The 21919-nt window shown below is 37.2% G+C and overlaps 1 protein-coding gene across 1 annotated transcript in view; it reads right to left on the bottom strand.

The window, feature by feature from the left end:
- ARHGAP10 (Rho GTPase activating protein 10) overlaps positions 1–21919 on the bottom strand; it is a 153970-nt gene that overhangs the window by 71957 nt on the left and 60094 nt on the right. Inside the window, exons 6-13 of the mRNA XM_049815051.1 lie at positions 18615–18725; positions 16361–16465; positions 12274–12403; positions 10490–10596; positions 8730–8824; positions 4737–4818; positions 3572–3614; positions 2209–2274 (exon numbers count right to left, since the gene is read on the bottom strand). Coding sequence (XP_049671008.1) covers positions 2209–2274; positions 3572–3614; positions 4737–4818; positions 8730–8824; positions 10490–10596; positions 12274–12403; positions 16361–16465; positions 18615–18725 — 739 coding nt within the window. The remainder of the gene's footprint in view (positions 1–2208; positions 2275–3571; positions 3615–4736; positions 4819–8729; positions 8825–10489; positions 10597–12273; positions 12404–16360; positions 16466–18614; positions 18726–21919) is intronic.

Genomic DNA, 21919 nt, shown 5'->3' with positions numbered 1-21919 from the left:
TTCTTGAAACCCTAGGAAAATAAATATTTATTGAACGCTGATTTTTTTTTTTTTCTTAACTACTCCCCAAAACAAAATTAATATATAAAAGAGATTTTCATTGGTAGTAATTGCCACAAAGCATTCTATTGACTGCAGGTCTTACAAAGTCTGTGTACAAGGGATAGTGAAGCTGCAGGGTCCAAAGACAGGAAATAACTGCAGCTAACATTGGTAGCTTTAATTCTCTTCCACGTATGCTTCAGGGCAGATCCCACTACAGCGACACATGCTTCTAATCTATGCAAGCTTATCATCTGTCTTGAACAACAATATTAGTTGGGGTTACACATATATTTTGCACCTTCTTACATGCCCCTAAATCAAGGCATAAAGAACAGAGTAGACTTGAACCACCACTCAGTTTAACCTATCCACTCACAGCCATGAGAAGAAACCCCGTATCTAACCCATTTTTTCAAAATAGCCTCTTCATGAAGAAAGTGTTCACACTTTTTCCACAGTCACATTCTTGTTTCACTTTCCTTGCAGGGTATGAAAGAAAAAACACTACTTGAAGAAAACTATCTGAATGCACCTATAGACAATAACCAAAATATAGTGTACTCCACACGTCTTACAGTAAGCATGAGTCATAAGGTATTGTAAGATAACCAGCCACTGTGCTGTAGATAAAAACCAGCCATAACTACATGCTACTCTTTTGATAAAATCTGCCTCATCCAGTGCAAAGAGAAGATCCATTCTATACTGAAGCTGAGTTTTGCAGTGAAGGCAACTTATCTGTAGGATGCCAGTTTTATCTGCACTGTTTCCCAGCTGAAATATTCAGATTGTAAATGCCAGTAACTGAAATTTTTAAAGTGATGAGACAGGCAAACCTTATTTAAAAAATATTCAAAAGAACAGAATGAACAAAAATAACACCAGATAGAATATGATCTAATCTGGAATAACATCTTTAATGCATAAGAGAGGACTGATGCAAAAAAAGTCCAAGAGAAAAAGGATTTCAGATACTTCTTGCTGTTTAAATGCTAAATTCTCAATATCACAAAGGTTGCTCGGTCTTACTAATAATATTGTATAGTAAGTGCATACATGGAAGACACTGCTTTTAAGTAAGATCCTGCACTGACAGGAAGCGTGACCAACGCAGTCTTCTGTTCAGCTATCTTATTTAACCTGGACTGTGATACAAAGAAAGATACCAATATTCTGCCCTGTGCAATGCTTAATCTCCAGAAAAAAAAAAGATACAATTCCTGAAAAATCGTAAGTCTCCCCTTTGGGAGTGGGAAGGAAGGTCAACAATTTAGGAGAAAAAAATCACACAGAGAAATTTCAACACCTCTTTTTCACAAACTAAGAAATACACCACAACCAATTACCCATTTTCATCTCTTCCTCCCTTTAAAAAAAAAACGCAACCAAACAAGCGGGTTCTCCACACAATACCATATGCAATGCAGTGAGCCTCAGAGTGGCTGGTCACTCCACATTTCAGCATGTCCATACAAGGATTACTGTCTCCTCACACAGCAGCAATATCAAAAGCTGATATTATCCAGTGCCCAAGTTACAGAGGGTCTGTGACACAGAGTCTCTCCACAATCATAGTCCCAACTGCCTCTTGAATACTGTCTGCATACTGACCTTTCACTTCTGCCTCCAGTTTTGGAGGCTCAACAATAAGTATATGCAGCAATAAGCCTGAGAGCATCCTTGTCTCTGGTGTGAGACCAACTCCACCAGAAGTACTGCAATACTTTTTATTATTCGCTTGCCTGCTCAGCTCCTGTTCTTCTGCCTTAAGTGACTATACAGAAAACCTCCATTCAAAGTCGACAAATGGAATACTAAAATTAATTAGTCTGTTCCAACAGCAAAGCAAAGGTACAGGAATTGCCTACAAGATGCAGGGTTTTTTTCCTCAGCTCTTGCACACAAACATTGGCTTCCTTTTTCCATGAGAGGAGCTATTACTCCCTTCTGAGAACCTGAAAACACATTTCTTGAGGGAAAGCCATACATAAAAGGCTGGGACTGGACAGAAGGACGCTCCTGCCCTGGTCAGAGTAATCAGTGTAATATCTATCATGTTAAGCCTTTCCCTGAGATCCACAGGAGACCAGATCCCATGGGCCTTCTTCAAGGAGCAGACCAGCCGCTCCAGCCCCTCCACAAACAGGTTGTGTTGATCATTACCTCGTGTTTCAACAGCACTGATGCACTTTTTGATGACAGTGAACCCTATCTTATCCAATTGCGCACCTACAAGGAAAAAAGTTTGAAAAGTTTTAAAGCACGATTACAATTGTGTCTTTCACTGAAAAATAAGGCTAGACTTAATCACATAGCTAGTACTTCTCTGGCAAAACCATAAATATTCTGGAAAGGGAATACTTCCTCATTTCTTCTAGAGAAATTCCCCTTTTCTCCTTCACAACCCTGCCTAGCTCAAGTAAAGGCTCATTCTGGTGGTAGTGGCTTCACTGAATCTGTTCACAGCAGCAGCCTTTGAAGAATGGGATCTCTGATTAGGTACATATGTTGGCAGATGCAAAATGGAATTTAACAGTACTTACTGCAACATCAACAACATCTGAGAGAGTTAACCAAATGGGACAAGGAAGTACTTATGATGAAAAAACATAATCATCAACAGCAGGGCTCTTAGTGAGTCCTACCCTAAGCCAATGAAATTCACACACTAAAGATACAGGACACATGTATATCATTTCACAGCAGTTAATGATCTGACTACATAAAAGCAGATGCATTAACAGGACAACAGCTGAGATCCAGCATTCCTTTGTTGTTCCTATCTTATTCTTTTTCTTCACATCAAAACTTCATTTAAAAGCTTATGTTGCAAAACTATCCTTCTCCCAAACATCTAGCCTTCTTACTCCTGGGGACCTGGTCTCGCACCACAAAGACAACAATCTGTGGAAAAACTTCTATTAATAACACCAGGATCCAGCTTTAACCAACAATTTAATAAAAAAATAAAAAATAAAAAATAATAAAAGGCAAGAATATGTTGCCCGATAATGCAAGAAGGATAACTGTTTTCACTCATATACTTTGCTAACAAAAGAAAGCTAACATTGTTTAAAGAAAGCCATCTCTTCTACTTCCATTTTATGGTTTACATTTTAAATACATGCAATCAGTTTTTTTGCTGACCTTTATGTTCAGCTGTGATTGCTTTTAAAACCATACTTACGCATGCTAACAGATGTGTACACACAATCTGGATTAAGAAATTGTGATGAATTTACATACAAATTAACCGGTTTTTGAGTCAATTTCAAGCATGAAGTAAATTGGCAAAAAAGATCAGACTGTTTCTCCAGCTTATGTCCAGTCCTACAATTCTTATATATGTACTAAACTGCATTACTGTGAAAACCCATTAATTACAAAATCCACAAAGTATATTCAGTACTTGAGATTAAAAATAAAATATTTAATTACATTGGATTCACAGAAGAAAATTTACCTTTGCCTTTCTCAGTTTTAAATGTTAACAAAAATTAGTTTTAATAGTAATTCAAATACTTACTTCCCTCTCGTTTTGCATTTGCTCTATTCAAATTGATGAACAGCTAACACAGAAGGAGTAAAAAGACATAAATTATTTTAAAGAATTTTATGAAACCAGGAGCAAGACACCCCCAATCTTAATGCCCACTAGGCACAAATACAGCTGTTTACAGCTAGAACATATCACCTCTAACTACAACAGCTCTAACAGTAGGACCAGAGGCCCATGCCCCCTCAGAAAGGGGATAAATGCACTTTTGAAAGAGTGAAAGTTTTAAAATATTCTCAACAAATACAGTTCTTTGGGGAGCAGAACAATGTTAGTTACGGCCACTGAAATTAACTGTGATTTGCGTGCTCCGTGTTCCTGTGTTTCTCTGCAGGTTAATTTCCCACAGTTCAAGTTCACTCAAATCGTTGTGAACTCTTTAATGAATCCTGGGCCTTATGTCCCAGCCTGGCATTCCCAGAAGCTGTAAGCTTACTGGGGAGTCCAGCTCAGACAACATGTGATGGTAATAAACACCTCTGCAGATGAAGCAAGATTTTTACAACAACAATGTCAATAAAACCTACTACTAAAATCTGCAGTAGCCAACTACTGGGCACAGACACATGATTGTGTCATTGACTAGAAAACCCCCTTATTTTTGGCCCACACGACAAATATAATATTTATGATTGTAAGAATAATCTGCAGCGTGTTTCAATTCTGCAGTTCAGACCCATTTCCTGATGTGAATCAGAAATAAAGCAAATTCAAGTACAACCTCGTTCCCATTGACAAGGATTTTTTTGATCTAGTTTAAAAAAAATAATAATAATACCATATAACTAACTCACACAAGTCTTGCCACCGGAATGCAGTATGTCAGCATAAGGCTAAGTGGACATGCTTATACTAGACATTTTCTAGAATACCAATATCACCATTGTGATGGGAAACTGTTTCTAAAAATTGGTGCTGTCATTACAATGAAAAATATCTCATATCAGCATTAGCAGTTATCTACGCTTAGCTTTACTGATCCTGAGTTTTATTTCAGTGTTATTCTTTCTTCATTGAATGTATCATTTTGCAAACTACATAATCCCAGTTAAAGTATAAAATGGGATCGGGAAGCAGGGGGTGAGAGAATTCTCTATAAATTAATATAAAAGAATATTAAGAAAATGATGCTTACAGCTTCTTTTCCATCCAAGGCTTCCATCCACAGCTTCCTGTCTTCCTCAGAAAACGCCTGCATGGTCACAGGAACTCCAGGCCTGCAAATGTACCAATCACACAGAGTAACTGCATTCACTAGCAACTAAAAAAGTCTTGTCAAATTCTACTTCCAACTACAAGCAAAAGCCCATTGCCCTAAAAGTCAGGGTTGGGTTTTTTGCTTAATTACTGAACACTGCTCATCTTTTAAAGTAAAAAGTATAGAACGGATACACACAGTAGGAAATAGGGAGGATAGGGAGGAAAAGGAAAGAGAATGTAATCTGCAAGCTATTTATTTGAAATAGATCACTGTTGATAGCTTGTTGTTTCCAACACTTGCTGGGAGTTACTGAGTTTTCCAAATTCTAAATAAACTTGCTCTTTCATTGCTGTGCTGTGCATTGTAAGAAATGGGTTTTGTCAACTTATTCGATGTGTAGTCTTCAGCTTTAGAGCAGCTACAATGATTACAGTTTTCCAGTAAATATCTTATAAAAAATAATCAAGTCAATGCAGTATCTCATTACAAAACTCCATTATTACAACTTTCCTAAAAAGCAAGGATGGACAACTGTGGGACATAGGGATTAGTGAACAGAGATTAACATAAATCTACTTTTGCATTTATATAATAGGAAACTAGAAAGAGTAATTGTATGGTTCAGCATAGTTTACAAAGCAAGGAGAGTTAAAAGCAGAACAGGTTATTTGGGTAATTACTTTTCTGCCAATTAAAAAAAAATAATCATTATATTCAGCCTGCCAATACATTTGGCAAATTTGTAAATCTCATTATGTAGAGATGGATAGAAACAGAGAACTAATTCATAACATTCTCTCTCTCTCTTTTGTATTAAATCTATCTTCAAGTAGCAAAATAGCTGTAGGGGAAAACGTTATCTAAAATCAACAGCACAGAGAAAACCAGCACAAATCCCACTTTTACTTAAAACTGTAACAGTCTACACACCATGTTTATATTTTTACAACTAGAGACATTTCTAGTTCGTTTTCACCTTGCCATAAATATTATCAAACCACACAATTTAATTGCAGCGTAAAACTCTATAGGTACAAATACCTCCTGCTCAAAATCTGTTTTCAGACAACATGTGAGGACAAGGCATGCACACACCCTCTAGCAAACCAATCTAAACTCAGGAGACCCTGCTATAACTTTGCAAAATGGCAGCAATCAAGCAAGTCATTCTCTTCTGATTAAAGAGAGGGGACTATTGAGCCATAAAAATGGAATCTCTTACTATTCTCAGTGATAGACATTGAGCTCTTAGAGTGGATGAGGGAAGCCTTGCCCTAATTTCTGTAATTAATAACCTTTATGACTAAAACAAGGTAATATTGGTATTAGTAATAACAGTAAGCAAAGCAGCTTCTCAAGCCATATCAAGCTTTTTTCAATGCAAACTGGTCTGCTAGTAGCACAGAGCTGCAAACATCATAAACACACAAACTTAATCACTCAGTAGAAAAAAAATACCCTAAGTAATTAGCTAAATTAACTAATAAAAAAACCCCACATGCTGATTTGGTTTTTTTCTTGTCTACTTACTTTTACTGGTTAAAACTAAAACCAAACGAGTTCCTTTTATGCAGGGCAAACTTCCCTTCTTTTCACAAAATTTATAACTGTCAAAGTATCAAAGAGTATCACCTAGAGGTAATACATCAAACTCAGTATATGCTGCATGAAATATTATTTATTTGTCTTCAAATTAAAGTCAAAAGAGACAAAACCCTCCCTCCTCCTTGTCCTGTATTGGTAAAACTAAAATCTAAGTAGCATTTCAGAAGGATAATGCTCTTTATCAATATAAAGTCTTTTTACTACCTCAAAAGACTTCTGCTGTCTCCTTAAGATTTAAATTTCTCTACATTTACCACTAGTCACGTCCAACTAAACATGATGGAGTTCTAGAAGCAGGAAAGAATACCACTTTCCAGAAATCTAGCCAGGATCCTAGCACCCTCAGAGCTGTAAGAAGTATCAGAATTTAAAGAAAAAAGAATCATCTCAGCTTTCTTTTTAAAAGAAAAATCTGTAAATATTCAGCTAGCTCCAAACTATGGTAAAGTCACATGCAAGGCTGAACATTTGCTATTAAAAAGTCCTTCCTAAAATTTTACAATCTTGCCTCCTTCCACAGCACAGGAACAAAGAAAATCCCAAGGCCAGCCATCAATCTGTATGTTATTTTTTAACTTGGACAAGCCAAGGGATAAGTGTGCCCTGAACTGATACCAAGGAAACAAGCTAATGGCCTGCAGCACAGTATAATCTCCATGGGAACATCTCAGTACTACACACATATATTATTAAAAGAAAAATGTCTGATATCAAGGTCACAGTGGACCAGTTGTGTCTATTATATCTGGACAGAAAGATGGATTAGATTTTTCCCACTTTTACCAGAGAAGAGAAGTAAAAAAATTTTTGCAGGATCAAGGAAACACTGTTCTCCACCCATCTCTGTTCAAACTCCAGATACCCTATTGAGCAGAGACGACACACAAAGGGGGGTAGACTAAAATTTCTCACGGTACTTTCTCAACAACTTTATCAGACTCAGTTTGATATCTGTTATTCATACTGACCAATACGCTGACCCACACGGGCCTGATGTCAAGAGTTTATATCTTTACTCCCTTTCCCACTGTTGGGACACAGTGTTAGAATAGTTAAAACACATCCTCCTCAAATCAAAAATGCAAGTTCAAACCATGCTGTAGACTTGTGACACATGCCACCTGAGCTGTAAATTAGTATCTTGTCATCTGCCATTCGAGCTGGAATTTTTCAGATGCAGTGGTAGTTTTGCATTCCTTTACCCATTGCTTGCTACAGAACCGGTCATGCCTCAGGCGGGCCAGTCTGACTGGCCACACAAGATAGGCATAGCCTCTGACCTAAGACTTTGCACGTACATATGATCCTTATCACAGATATATTTGCAGACCACTAGCAATCATAGGACAGAGAGGCCTGACAGCATTGGCCACACTGCATTTAAAGTAAAAGGCACTGAATCCGATCAGAGAAAAACAAAAACCTATAAAACTTGAACAATTACTACATGATAAATTAGATTGTAATTAATTGGTATAAGTAAAAAGCAAATGTATTGGTTAAAAACAGCTCAGATGGGGTGGATGCAAAAACTCAGCAAAAGTCCACTAACTTACACCAAGCATTTAATACTAGATGTGATCCTGCTCTGCACACATACAATCTGCACCAAAAGAACGCAGCATTACCACAGCCATATTTATTTGCAGTACCTATTAAGCTGGATTCCCTCACCTTCATAAATGAAGGAAGACTACAACACCAAGAAAAAGCAGTATTTGTCATATTTTAAGATCCTTTTAGCAAAACAACTAAGCAATTCTTCTCTTTTGAAATAAAGCAAAATGGTGGTGTTTCAAAAAAGCAGTGGCATCAATGTTCAAGATGCACTGGATGATTAACACCAGCCACAGAGAGTCTCAAAATTCTAATGATCTTATTTTCAATCTGAGAATCCAGCACAAATGCTCAGCAACATATCAATATGGAAAGCAGATTTGTGATATAATATGGCCATGACTGTATGATTTATTACTGTGATTGTAGTCTCTCACTATAGCTATATGGACTTCAATTTAAGCCAGGTTTCTTCACTACAATAACCACAATTCACAATAGTTTCTCTAACTTTTTCTATTTTTTTCTTTTATGTGAGTTCAGACAATGTCTGCATTTCAGGTTAGATCCTCCCTGCTTCTTCTACACACCACTGAGGTAAAATCCAGTGAGCCATGGCAGGGCTTGCCTGCTCCTCCAGTGACTATTTCACATCGGCAGTCTGAACGAGCATTGAAAAAATAAGAAGAAAATATAACAGTAATATTACAGTAATGTTAACTAGTACTTAGAAAGAGTCCTTTCTAGTGTGTTTCATGAACTTACCTGTCTGAAGCTTCTAAGTCAAAACAGAATCGCCTGTCAATAGTATCTATATTTCTTTTGGTACAATACGTAAGGACAAAGAGCTCCTCATCACCCTGTGAAAAGAAAGTTTTTATACGCTTGAACCAGTAATTGAAAGCTTCAGTAAGCCAGCTATACAAACCAAGAAAGGTAAATTTACATTAAAATAATGGCAAAAGTTAGTGACAGTGAAAACTGACACTTGAGGAAGAATTTGCTCATGGTTGCCATACAGGTCTCTGCACTATAGCACATAAATTCCATGGTCATTACAGGACATAAATGTAAAAATATTGAGTCCATTTTAGGTGGTACTTTACAGCATGGCACAGTACCACAGTAATTTAAACTAACAAAAATATTTTGCTATAAAGATTTTGCACACGTTACAATATAAGCATACTAAGTGTGACAGACTTCTCCCATTTTCTCAGACACAGCAATTTCTGTGGTAAAGGCTATTCGACAGTAACTAGAACAAAGTAAGTGTTCTTTACTATCTGTAAACTGTCTTACAGAACCAGTCCTTTCTTCAAGACCAACCACCACTAGGATCATGTTTTACCCTTAAGTATTCAGAAATCAAATAAACTCGTCTGTGAATGCTGCATGAGTTGTACCAGATTTAGTCAGGATTAACTGTACATTTTAATTATTTATTGTCTTATTCAACATCTCCAGACACAGGAGGTTGTCACTGAAGGAGTAATTGCATTGTGGGTTTCAAAATGGGAGATCTTTTAATACAGCAAAAATGGCTTCATAAGTGTTTTAGAATGCCGAATGCTTACACACATACTATATTAACTAAAATGGCTTATTACGATTAGAGTAAATCAGGATAAAAAATTCATAGAAGTACCGAAATGATTAAGGGACCCAAATGCCACTAATTTTCAGTATGGCAGGTTTTCAAGAGCTTTTGAAAGATTCTTCCAAATTCAATGGATTTGTAAATATACACAGCCCTCAAAATGATGAAAGGCATCTCCCCTCTGCTCAAACTAATGAGATATAATACTCTGATAAAATTCCAACAACGTGATTTTCTAACCAAATTTGAAGATAAGGCAGGGTGCTGCATTTACAGGAATATTGACTCAAGTATTATTTTCCAGCTTCAGATATCCTTTTTCCTTGCAACAAAATGCATTTCATCCATATTAATGAATTCATTTAATGAGTCATCTCTGAAGGTGCTGAGTGCCCTCAATTCCCCAGTATTTCAAAAGAAATTAAAGCCATTTAAAGATCAACAGAGTCTTGGGTCTTGAACATTTCAGATGCTATCCAAGATATCCAAAATTACATTCAGTTGTCAGTACAAATTATATTCCTATTAAAATCCTCTTTTCTAGTCCCTCTTCTAGTACTTATATATCTCTGAAAGAAAAACCTGAATGGAGCACATAAGAAAGAAATTTCTAACTCTATATTTTCCTGATTTATACTTTAACAAGTTAAATGCCTCATGGATAAACCAGATTCTAAATGGTGAAACACTGCATGTTATCTGTACCATGTCCCCTGGTCTTCTAAAAGGAAGCAACTGAAAAGTTTGCAGAATTCTTATCTATTAATTCATCTGTTAATTTAGGTTAATGTCCTTAAATGGCAGCCTGAATTGCATGAAGAAAGAAGAAGAAAAGAGGGAAGGAGGTAGAGAAGGAAAGCACTAGACACATCCTCTGATCTTGATACAGGACAAGTATAAGAGTAGAATATAAAAATATACTTACAACTTTCCCTCCTGATCTGTGTTCAAATGGGATCATGGTGAACTTCTTTGTCTCTTTCCTATACATGCAATAGTGCTTCACCCAACTGGAACCAAAGGGAGCAGGCCCTACATAAAACAGAAGCATTAAATAGTATGTACTTTTTCCAGTTTGTGTTTTCGTCTCCTGCTTTCCAAAATGATACTTAAGAGTCCTACTTAATTCCTAATAAGGCAGTATTTAAAACAAAAGTTATGAAGAACATTATACAAAGTAATACAAATGTTAACCAGTACTTACTGTTCTAAAAACTGGTATATGTAGTATTTCACATTTATCCTTAATGACAAATTGAAAGAATTGTTAACGTATCTTTGTCTCACTACTACAGACAGAATAATTTTTCCTTATGAAATAAATATCCCTTGGAAACTTTATTTAAGCAGAACATGGAAACCCAGTTTTACACTTGGTAACTTGAAGCTAAGCAATGCCAGATTAAGGCACCTGTGTTGCAAGCTCTAAATTACCTACTGTTTAAGGTCTGATCACTTTTTCTGACACCAAAACTCACTCCCAGCTATTCATCAGTGCACACCCTACATAGAATATGCTTACTTCCGAGCCCAGCCTACTACACACAGTATTATTGAGATTTGCACCATAACATTAACTGCTAAAATTTGGATTCTGATCCTCTGTATGTCCTCACTTCTATTAAATTACTGTTTTTTAAAAAAGGTCTGCAAAGAAATCTTCTCTTTTGAAGGACTCTGCCCCAGAGTATCAGGGAAGGCCTTCACGAGCAGCTCAAACTGACAGAGGATTTCACTGCTCCTAACCTGGAAGGTCTCACTATCCTGCTCCTCTCCAACTCCACTTCAAGCATACCCACCTCTTCTGAATCCTTTCAGCTGATTCTAAAGCTCATGATGACCAAGACCAGTGAACCAATGCCACAGAATACCAATTTTTCTTATTTTTTACTGGTAGTTCTCTTAAAACTTATTTCTGAACACTGTAATACCAATGTTTCCATCTAGAATGTTGTAGAGTCTTCAATTTGTGGAACATTTTACAGAAGTCTTTACTTAAGCAGTAATCAATTAAATGCCATAAAAGTAAAATCTCTCATCAGAATAAGCAAACAAACTTTCTATAGGGGCACACATCTAAAAAATATGATTTATACAAAATGTTTTTTAAAAAAATAATTACGTGGTCATTCCTTGCGCTCTGCATCTTATTTGGCTTTTTCACTACAGTGAGAAGGATTTATAATTGTTCAAAGTATTGACAGGATATGATTTGTGTGACATGCACCTCACAGGAAGATTTTCAACACTAGCTACCTAGCATATAGCCTGCTTTATTTGACCCTATGATCAGAATTAGGTCATGAAAGCATACCACTGAACCAGGGAAATGACAGTCAATTTCATCATACCAAACTAGCCCAATTTTTAGAGGCTAATTTGACAGCTCATGTTGTTGTCTGACAACAAATGTTTGACAGTTCTAGGGGAGATCGTTAGTAAGGGATTAAAAATAACACGAAATACATCCTTTGGTCAAATAAAACTTCCCTGAGTTCAGTCACCTTTGCTAAGAACTGTCACACTTTCAGCATCATGCTCTCTTTATGAGCCACAGTAACAAGGCCATTAGAGACTTTAAACATTTACTCAGATGACTCTGTTTATTAAACTGCAAATTCTTTGCATCTTCATGTTACCTCTATAAATAAATAAGACTTGCCTGTATGCACAATATGGCCACTACAGGAATATAAAAATACACCTTACTTTTTTCCTGTACATAGAGATAGCCTTCCATCGTGAAGTGATTTGCTCTTTTATGTTCCTGAGGATTTCTTCTGATCTTGTTCATGAGCTCCTCTACCTCTGACCTTGTTCCTTCAAAACGATTTCGTGTCTAAAACAAGATAGCAAAAAACATTAGTAGAGAGAGTGGAAGAAAGACTTACTCTTCCTGGCAGATAGGTGTTACAATAATTTATAAAATGAGAGAATGATTCGGGCCATTTTAGGACAGTCAGTGCACAATTTCCATACACGTTCGCTCTTCAAGTCTTCTGATATTCTTCAGCACTGAAGTGTGGTTTAGATATTAGCTGTTGTAACTGTGGAAAGCACACAAAGATTGCCAGAGTAGATTTCTAAAGCAACGTGTTCACCTGTTCAGCAAGAAGTGAAATACTGAGTGCAAAATTACTTTGGATTTGAATATTCAAGTCTCCTTAGAGAAATATTACTACAGAAGTCGGCTTAATTCATGAGATTCTTATTAGTTGTCAGGAAGGAAAAGATTTTCTGTGGTTATTGAGAAAAAAGTGACAGGAAGGTCACCAACAATATATACATGTTGAGACTATACACATGCCAAATGTTTTGATCACAGACAAGCAGAACCATGCAAAAAAAAAAAAAAAACCACCACCATAAAAACCCCAAAACAACCAAACCAAAAACAAACCCAAAGTCCAGTTTATTATTATTCCTGAATGTCACTCATTCCAGTTCGCAAGCAGCCACAGGAGAAATATTTATTAGAATATTACCAAAACCAATCAGGAAGTAACCACACCATCCACAAATCATACAATAGGACTACACAAAATAAAAGAGCAGCTCACACCTGACACAGGAAACTCTTCAGTTTGGTCTGAAAAACACTGGCAATTGGCCAATGAGCAAATAACAAAACCAAAACAATCAAAGTAATACCTAGTTTTCTCGACATACCCACTTGCCAAATCGCACAAACTACTGAAAACATACATTTAAATTCCAAGCTGGTATTTTCCCCGGTCGGTACATGTGTTTTGAGGAATGCACATACTTCCAGATGCATGCTTATGTGTCTTGCTGCTTTTTGACAGCTCCTTTATTTTTCTGAAAATGGGTAAGCTTCTGAAAAATGCTGCCTCACCTATTTTATTTTCTTCCTCAGTACAAGCATACAGTCGCATACACTGACAAAAATACCATGAATATAAACAAGTATCCATTCTTGTACATAGACAGTTAACACTATGCTCCTGACTGACCACCTGTACATGCAAATTCCAGATTTATGCTTGGAAGCAGTTTATTCATGGGCATAAACACAGTCCATGCAAGCTGGTCAGAGCAGCCACCCATACCTGTATGTTTTATAGAGGAAAGCTGAAGATATTCTTTAGGTGATGACTAAGAACAACTGCTACCTTACCTCCAGGCAAAACGATTGCCCTGAACCCTCCCCATATCCATCATCTCAATTTCAGGTCACATCTGCTTGCGAAATTTGGAGTTAGACCCTGCAGATAAACTCATTTCCAAGGCTCCAAACAATTTTCTAAGCTCCTTTTCATAACTACCCAGAAGAGCTGCATTAAAAAAATACACTCCATACTCAGGACAAAGGCAAAAAAATTGAGAGTGACTGCTCAAACCTACACCATCCTGTCTGAGCACTGATCACTCTGAGGTTAGATGCTTTAAATGACCCTGCCAGGATTTTTGTCTTGGCTGTGCAGTGACCACAAATCCGAGTGTGTGAAATGCACCCTGGGAATGGTGGGATGGAGCACCACGGGCTTCAAAAACCTCAAAAAAATTTCTATCTCCCTTTGTGCTGTGATAAAGTTAAGCTCAACCAGGGGTCAACCACAGTCACTGCACCAGTGTCGCTATGCCTCCTCTTCCCAGGGAAGACTAGGTTTGCTTGCAGGGCAGGAGAGCATGATCAAAGCTACAAGGATCCTTATATGGGGTTGGGCACAGAACTGAGATAACAAGAGAAAAGTCCTGGGAGTGCGGGGGAATCTAGTTGGAGATGCAGGATTTCTACAAGAGATTAAGACTGAAGAATCAGCTTACTGGAGCTTGGGGTACAAGGCTGGGATTTTTATTATTTTCTTTTTCATTCTGGCAGGGAACGAGGAGAAGGCAGGGTCTGGGGCAGGGTGTGGAGAAGAAATCCACAGCATAATTCTCAAAGTAAAGACGACCCGAATGAAAAGGAAGGCAATTACTACAGCTATGCTGGCAACTCTCAAATCACTCTCCATATCCAGCTAGGCAATCTGTACTGAATCTTGTACCCTTCAATTTCTAACATGTCAATCCAGTGGTCTGCCAGCAGCTCAGCTGTACCACAGCCGGGCCCTAGCTCATTTTTCTTTTGGGATGTTTTGTTCATCTTCAACATAGTGGAGAGTGTCATGTCCTCTCATGATCTTTCCAGATGCTTCCTTCTATTCTCCTCTTACCTCAGATAGCTGTTAAGCCTTGCCTCCTTTCTCTCTACAGCTTTCTGAAATCCAGGTCATTCTTTCTGTCTATTCATAAAACTTGAGCTGCAATGCTCAATCTCTTTTAGATTTCCTGGGGCACACTATAATACCATTCAGTCAATTGAAAATGCAGCTGTTGAAATTAGTTTGCTTTCTTATTGCTCATCACTTCTTCAGACCACTTCACTGGCTCTTTTCCATCTGTAGTCTGAAATCCCACTCTTCAAAACTGTATTGTAGCTTCCCTCTCGCATTTCATTTCCTGCTCATCTTGCATCAGATCCCCTCTATCCACTGCGGCTCCGTGCTGCTCCTCATTCTGTTAAGCTAAGCACACTGAAGAAGCAAGTCTGTCCTGAAATTTCCTCCAGAAGCACTGACTCCTGCCATGGAAGTCTGCTTCTGAAGTTACCACTACTCAGTTCCCCTACCCAAACCAAACAACAGCTCAAGAGGAAACTTGAGACTTAAACATATGGGAAGAAAATTAAAGGAATGGTATCATAACACATGAATCATGTCACTGTGTATTACAGCTACCTTAATCCTCTCTTCCGCCTTTCCATCTCCCAGCTACTGCCTGCTATTTAAACCATTTCTAAAAATAGATTGCAACCTCTGAGAAGTAGTTTCTGTGTCTTAATTCCAGGTGCCCTTAGAGGTCAACAAAACAAATGCACCATCATGAATTGCTTGTTTGCAGTAAGATACATGGTTTGTTCCCTACCAACAGGCCTCCGGCACGTCCAAGTTCCTCTGAGCAAGTTTTGTTCTTCAACAAATCTCAAGGAAGCAAATAGACCATCTGACTAGTGACTCTGTCAGTCTCATTGCTTCATCCTGTCACATTGCTTGCTGCTCTCCCAGTTCTAAGCAGATCATACTGGGCAATTTGGTGGGAGGGTACACTAACTAGTGGTGGGCCCCAGTTAGCCTGCCCTTCAAGGAACACATTATTTTGTCAAATATGCCATGGGTGCTAACACCAGGTCTCCTTATACAGTTCTGCACCTAAAAGGGCTGCTTCAAGACAAACAGAAACTCTAAGTCGTTCTGCTGGCAGAGATGGGGGGGGGGGGGGGGAAGGAAAAAAAAAAAACCCACAGCTGGTTTTCTTTCCTTTTCTTAGTTATGGATAATATAGCCCTATCAAGCAATGACCCTCAGACACAACCACCACGTACTCGATTTCAAACACACCTAAAACACTGAGAAACTTGGCATTTCATTACCTGTCCTCTGAATTCTCCACTGTTGTATGCTTTTTAACAGACTTCATTCATTTTTAAACTCTCTCATTACAATCCTTGTGTTATGTCTCTATAACAAACTGGAAAAAGGAGTGGGGAGCCTTTACTTGGTGTTTGTTTTTTAGAGGAGTATTAGAAATTAAGAATTCACTGGAATTAGGAATGATTGGTTCAGTGATGTGGTTGGTTAGCCAGGAGATGGCACTACATCCCCAAAGTTCACAAGGCAATGCACCAACACCGAGGAAACTATTGGCAATATAGATACTGTATATAAAGTAACTTAAGTGTGCAATTTTACTCAAAAAATTAGACAAGGCATAGATGTCAATCTCAACTTACATTTTGTATATTTATCTGCAGGGCCATCTTGTAATGATTGAAGTCTTTAGCAAGTTCATACCCCTGATGATAGAAAGTGAACAAACCCTGAAAAAATGATAGCACCTGAAATAGAAACAAAAGACTTGTTAGAATGAAAAACTCTATTTACCTGAATACGATTGCTGCATGTAGCCTTTTTCAGAAAGATCAGAGATGACAAAATTATTATTTTTAAATAAATTTCCACTAATGCCTACAATTTATTAATAACTATTTAGATCCAAATGATCAGCTATGTATATAGACATTTTTGGGTGATTCTGTCTCTGGAATTTCACAACTGATCTCTACTTTAAATTTGACCGTAGGCAATATACACTGTCTATCTCTTAAACTTTCCTATGTAACAGGTTTCCTACAGTTCCTCTGATACCAATGATGTCCGGAATAAATATTCGCGCAGAAGGAGATAATGAGCATTCTGTCTTTTAGTCACCATTTCCCTTGTCATTCCCCTCCCTGCTAATGACCACGTTGAGATGACTTTCATAACAGAGCTAACCGGTTTGTTCAAAGATGAAAGCTTTCCCTCCAGTAACTCTACCGATCACTGCTTTTTGTATGCAGATCTGGCCCTCTATCAGAGCCAACAAATGATCCACGTTGCAATTTCTGACTTCAGTGTTTCAGTTTAAAACAATGAGCAAGTTATACTATATTGGAAATGGGACGAGGTGTAGTACTGCCTAACTCTCCTGTTTGGTTCAGGTTGTTGGAAAGAAGCGAGTGACACAGGAAAGAACAACTCTCTTCATTAAAAAGAGAACAAACCGAAGAATGTATTTAATAGTCTGAAGTCATATGCAAATAAATAATTTTCAAAAATGCAAAACCCACATAAATTTAAAGTATTATGAAGAGGAAAGGGAATAAGAATTTGGTACTAAATAATATCCGTTTACTACCCTAGCGTAAACTTCAAATACAAATTGAGCAACATAAAGTTCAGCCCCATCCAGAGGGAGCTTCCAGGAAAGAGAAAGGGACATGTTTCAAAAACATAATTGGAAGATTCATTACTCTAGTCTGGCTCTGAGGAAACTTCAAATAGTTTGAAATACAAGAACTGAACCCAGAACTATTTAGGATTAAAAAAATAATAATAATTAAAAACTAGAAAATTGTTTAAAAAAACACAAACAAAAAAAAACCCAACACATCAACAATAAAAAAATTCCCACACAACCATTTTTCACAACATTTTCCCATTCCTTGAACAATGCTAATGTATTTAAAGCAATTTATTCCCACTTAAGGATTTTAGCAATTTTTTCATACAGGAATAAGCTATATTAAAATATACAGCTCTCATTAACTCCATGATGACCAACGACTGATCAGGGTCATTTGGGACTTTATTTCATTTTTACATTAAAATAATTTTATCAGAATAAAAGGACCGACTTGGCCCAAAAAACACAGACTTCAGAGCATGAGTGAATGGAAGTCACTTCCACAATCCATCCTCCCTTTATCTCAGTATTACACTTACTGTTATCTTGTTGTTTCATAAAGTTGCATTTATACTACAAAGCTAATGCACATTTCAGAACTTTTTACAACAAGCTCTTCGCAGAGATTCAATTAAGTCTGGTCAGTACATGTATGATTTTCACTGAAATTCACTGGAACCTCTTGATTTCTGTAAAGATTCAATTGCAATTGAAATCAAACATATCAGACTTTTTTTTACGAGCTTTTAGCCAGCAGCACCTTCTTAATTAATTTATATCTGCACTTATTCACTAACAGGCCTCTATGTGCAACCTTCATATTGAAAACAAAATTCCTTACATTACTCAGGAATAACCTTTCAGTGGTTAAAAAAAAAAAAAAAAAAAAAAAAAAAAACAAACAACCACACACACACACACACAAAAAGTCTGGCCCCAACATCATCATCTTGAATCCTCTATTCTAACTCACACCATAAATTGAGGTTTCTCCAGTACAGCACAAGGTTTCACACATTTTCTGAAAACCAGCATCAATGGATCCAAATCAACTGTAATTACTGAGGTAAGTTTTAAAATGCCTGGTTAAGTATATCTCTACAAGAAATTTGCACATATATAACAAGAGTGCTTTAAATTCTGTTAAGTCACACAACTGCATACGTTTTCCAAGAAAACAACTCCTTGGCTTTTGTCCAATTGCATTCCTTCTCCATCCCTTATGAATGGCAGGGTAGGGTGAATTCACTGGTACTTACAGGTTCCACACACTCAAATTTCTTCCGCTCCTGTATCTCTTGCAACTTGCATACGTACTCCAGTGACAGCTCATAGAAGTGTTTTCTATTCTGCTCCACTTGGTTATCTGCCTGCACACAGAAGATACAGCTAATAAAGTTTCAAAGACATTTTGCAGACAACTTCAAAATGACACATGTATAGCATACAAGTGGCAAGCAATAAGATAATTTTCTCCAGACTGGGATTTGTTCCTTCACAACACAGCTCATTGATTTACTTTTAAATGGCAGCAGTAATTAATTCCCTTTTACTAGATAACATATGTTGTTCTGAATCACGAGGCTAAATTTTTAGAAACATTCCAGTAAGACTTCGAGCTTCTTTTCTATGGAATCAAAGGCAAATACATAAGAGCAGGTATGTGTGCATTGCTTTAATAGCGTTGAAAAGGTGCCTGCCCAAACAGAGAGAGGGGGCTAGCAGCATCTTCCATTAGAAAAGGGGGAAATCATCTCTCCAGTCAAAGTAAGGAAAAAAATATAACTGTTGAAAACCACATTGCTGATACTGTAAGCTTCACTGTCTAACCCAAATAACTGCTGTAAATAGCCAGAATGCTGTTGTACCCATCCCACCCCTGTGCTCACTCTGATTGGCAAGAAAAGCAATTTAAAGAAGTTTACTTATTTGTAAGACACTTCACAAGTTTCCACAGAGCATCAAATATTTTAAAATGCAACCTTATTAGCTGCAGCTGATTTTTAGCTCAGCTTTGCTGAAATGCCAACACATATTCATAGTCAACAGTTTTATTTCAGCTGCCATTCATCTGAGGATAAACATTTAACTTTCTAGCAAATACGTATTATTTCATTAAGTTATTATTTAAGGTACATGTGCCCTCATTGTACTATAAAACTTCAAGAACTGGGTAACAGAAACCTTTATTAAAATACACTAAAGAAAGGCTACAAAGGGATACTCTGATTAACACTTAGTCTTTGACCATGTGTTAATATCAAATGCTTCTACACTAAATTACAAAAGGCAGTAGAGAAAGGGTTATGTCAAAGGACCAGACTTTCTATCCCACACTCTCTCTTAAATACTGCAACTATACCCTTCAGGCAGAACAGTGACTGCTATGCTTTAAGAGGATAAGTCAAATTAGCTTTAAGACAGTTTTGCCTTAAGTGCTTTGCTGCTGTGTGCTAGAAAACTGTCAGTGGTTAAAGGGGCATAACAACAAATGCCATTAAAACAATAAAGCACTGACATGCACATCAGTCAGAAAACGTGTTTCAAAAAGCCAAGCCATTTCAATGCATCCTACAAACCATGCAACATAGGAATTGTTTGAGTTGTCAGCAAAGCTTCTAATGATATATATACACAGGTACTGAAGGGCAGCCACAGAAAAAGACCATCAAGTGGGTCTACTAGGACATCTGGCTATTGATAGTAAGACTGCACTATATACACCAAAGCCTCACGTAAGCCTGTTTCTATATCTCTCTGGTTTTTGGTTGTTTACTGTTTTGGTTGCCTGCCTGCCACCTCACCCCCCCCCAAGAATACAATACCCAACACAGCCATTTTATTCATTTTTCTCAATTCACCCGTAAATAAATTCACACCTCTTGTCAGTGTTTTGAGGCATGAGCCTTCCCCGTGCACCCAGCCAGTTTGCTTCCTGTTGCATTGTACTTTGTGTACTGCTGAAGAAATACAGAAATGAGACACACACCATGCACCTCAGTGAATTTTCAGGAATATCCCTCCACTAAGAGTCTCAAAGGGTCAAAGGCTATGTTAATGTAAGACACACTCCACAACATGGCATGTTTTTCATCGAATTTTTGTCAAATTTATACCTGCATCCTTTATTTACTCCAGTCAGGAGCCGACACAACTAGCCAAATAATAATAATAATACCAAATTAGGAAGTTCCCATGTAATTATATATTCATATTCTCTAAGCTTGTGCAAGAAAGTTTCTCCTATTTAGCACTCTGACAACATACTGCAAGTCCTTTTTTTTTTTCTTTTTAAATGACGATACATTTATACTCCAAAATTAAATGCACAAATGAAAGAGCCTGACTGAAGAATTTCAGAATTTTATTCATTAAACTTTGAAGGACATTTAAAACAAAACTATTTGCTCATTCTAGTCTTCACACATGTTTTAAAACTTCAGACTGCATTGGATACAGCCTCTTGCAGGCATTTTGTATTTTTCCCTTGAGGTTAGGTCTCACTTCAGACTTTGAAATACGGTTCTTGATATCATCAAGAGATCATAATTAACACTTTTTCATTTTTTCTGCATCAAGTTCTTTGGGAGCTGATCAATTTGATAAAAGTACAGGTCCTGACACATGAGCAATGCCCATTAACTTCACTGGGACAACTCAACTCCCCAAGACCCTTGTTTATGCATATGAAGGCCTATGTCACAAATACAGTGAACTCAAGAACTCGAGAACAATTAAGGTTTGTAATTTCCTAGCTAACTTGCCAGTTACATTAACCATTTTTGATGAAAAATGGCATAGATTATTTGGGGTGGGGTAGAGGGCAGGGAGAAGAGTTATCTCTGAGGAAAACACAAAGTGTTTAATGATACAAGGTATTAATAGACTAAGCATTAACCAATCTGACATAATTACATTTCTCCGGGGAAAAAAAAAAATCCTTCTGCCTACAGCAAATGTCTGCAAGACTTCTCTGCGGTCTTCTCACGTACTATTTGCTGTTGCTCCAGAAATAAAAGCTATTATAAATAAGGATGATGACAATAAACCCACAGGGACAGAAAGAATGACAGGCAAAACAGATCTGGTTTTAAGTTATAAATTGTCAACAAACTTATTTGTAGCGTTACTTGAAAAACAACAGATCTTCAAAACATGAGAAGGAAAAAAAAAAAAAAAGAGGGGGGCACAAAAACACTTCCTTCAAGAATACAAGTCTTGCCGTACTTTGCATTAAGCATTAATACAGGACACTTAGTCAATACATACAATGCAATGCAAATTACAGATATGGTAAAGCCTTATAAGAAATACAGAGTTTTTCACAATATACTTGCACTTTGCTATTCCCTCAATTATATAAAAAACCTAACACAATGTTCAGTACTTCATACACACACCAAGTAAAGCCCTCGATTCAGAAAATGGTAGGAGTACACCACTAAGTTCAGCAAATACTGATTTTCTCACCAACCTTTCCAGTTGACACAAATTTTTCTTTACTGCTATGAATGCTTTTTTTGCATTTGCATAACATATATTTACTTAACTCAAAAGCCTTTAG

Source organism: Accipiter gentilis, chromosome 12 (assembly GCF_929443795.1).
Source record: "Accipiter gentilis chromosome 12, bAccGen1.1, whole genome shotgun sequence".
Lineage (NCBI taxonomy): Eukaryota > Metazoa > Chordata > Aves > Accipitriformes > Accipitridae > Astur > Astur gentilis.
The sequence above is the reverse complement of the archived record's forward strand: the minus strand, read 5'-3'. Positions and strand labels throughout refer to the sequence as shown.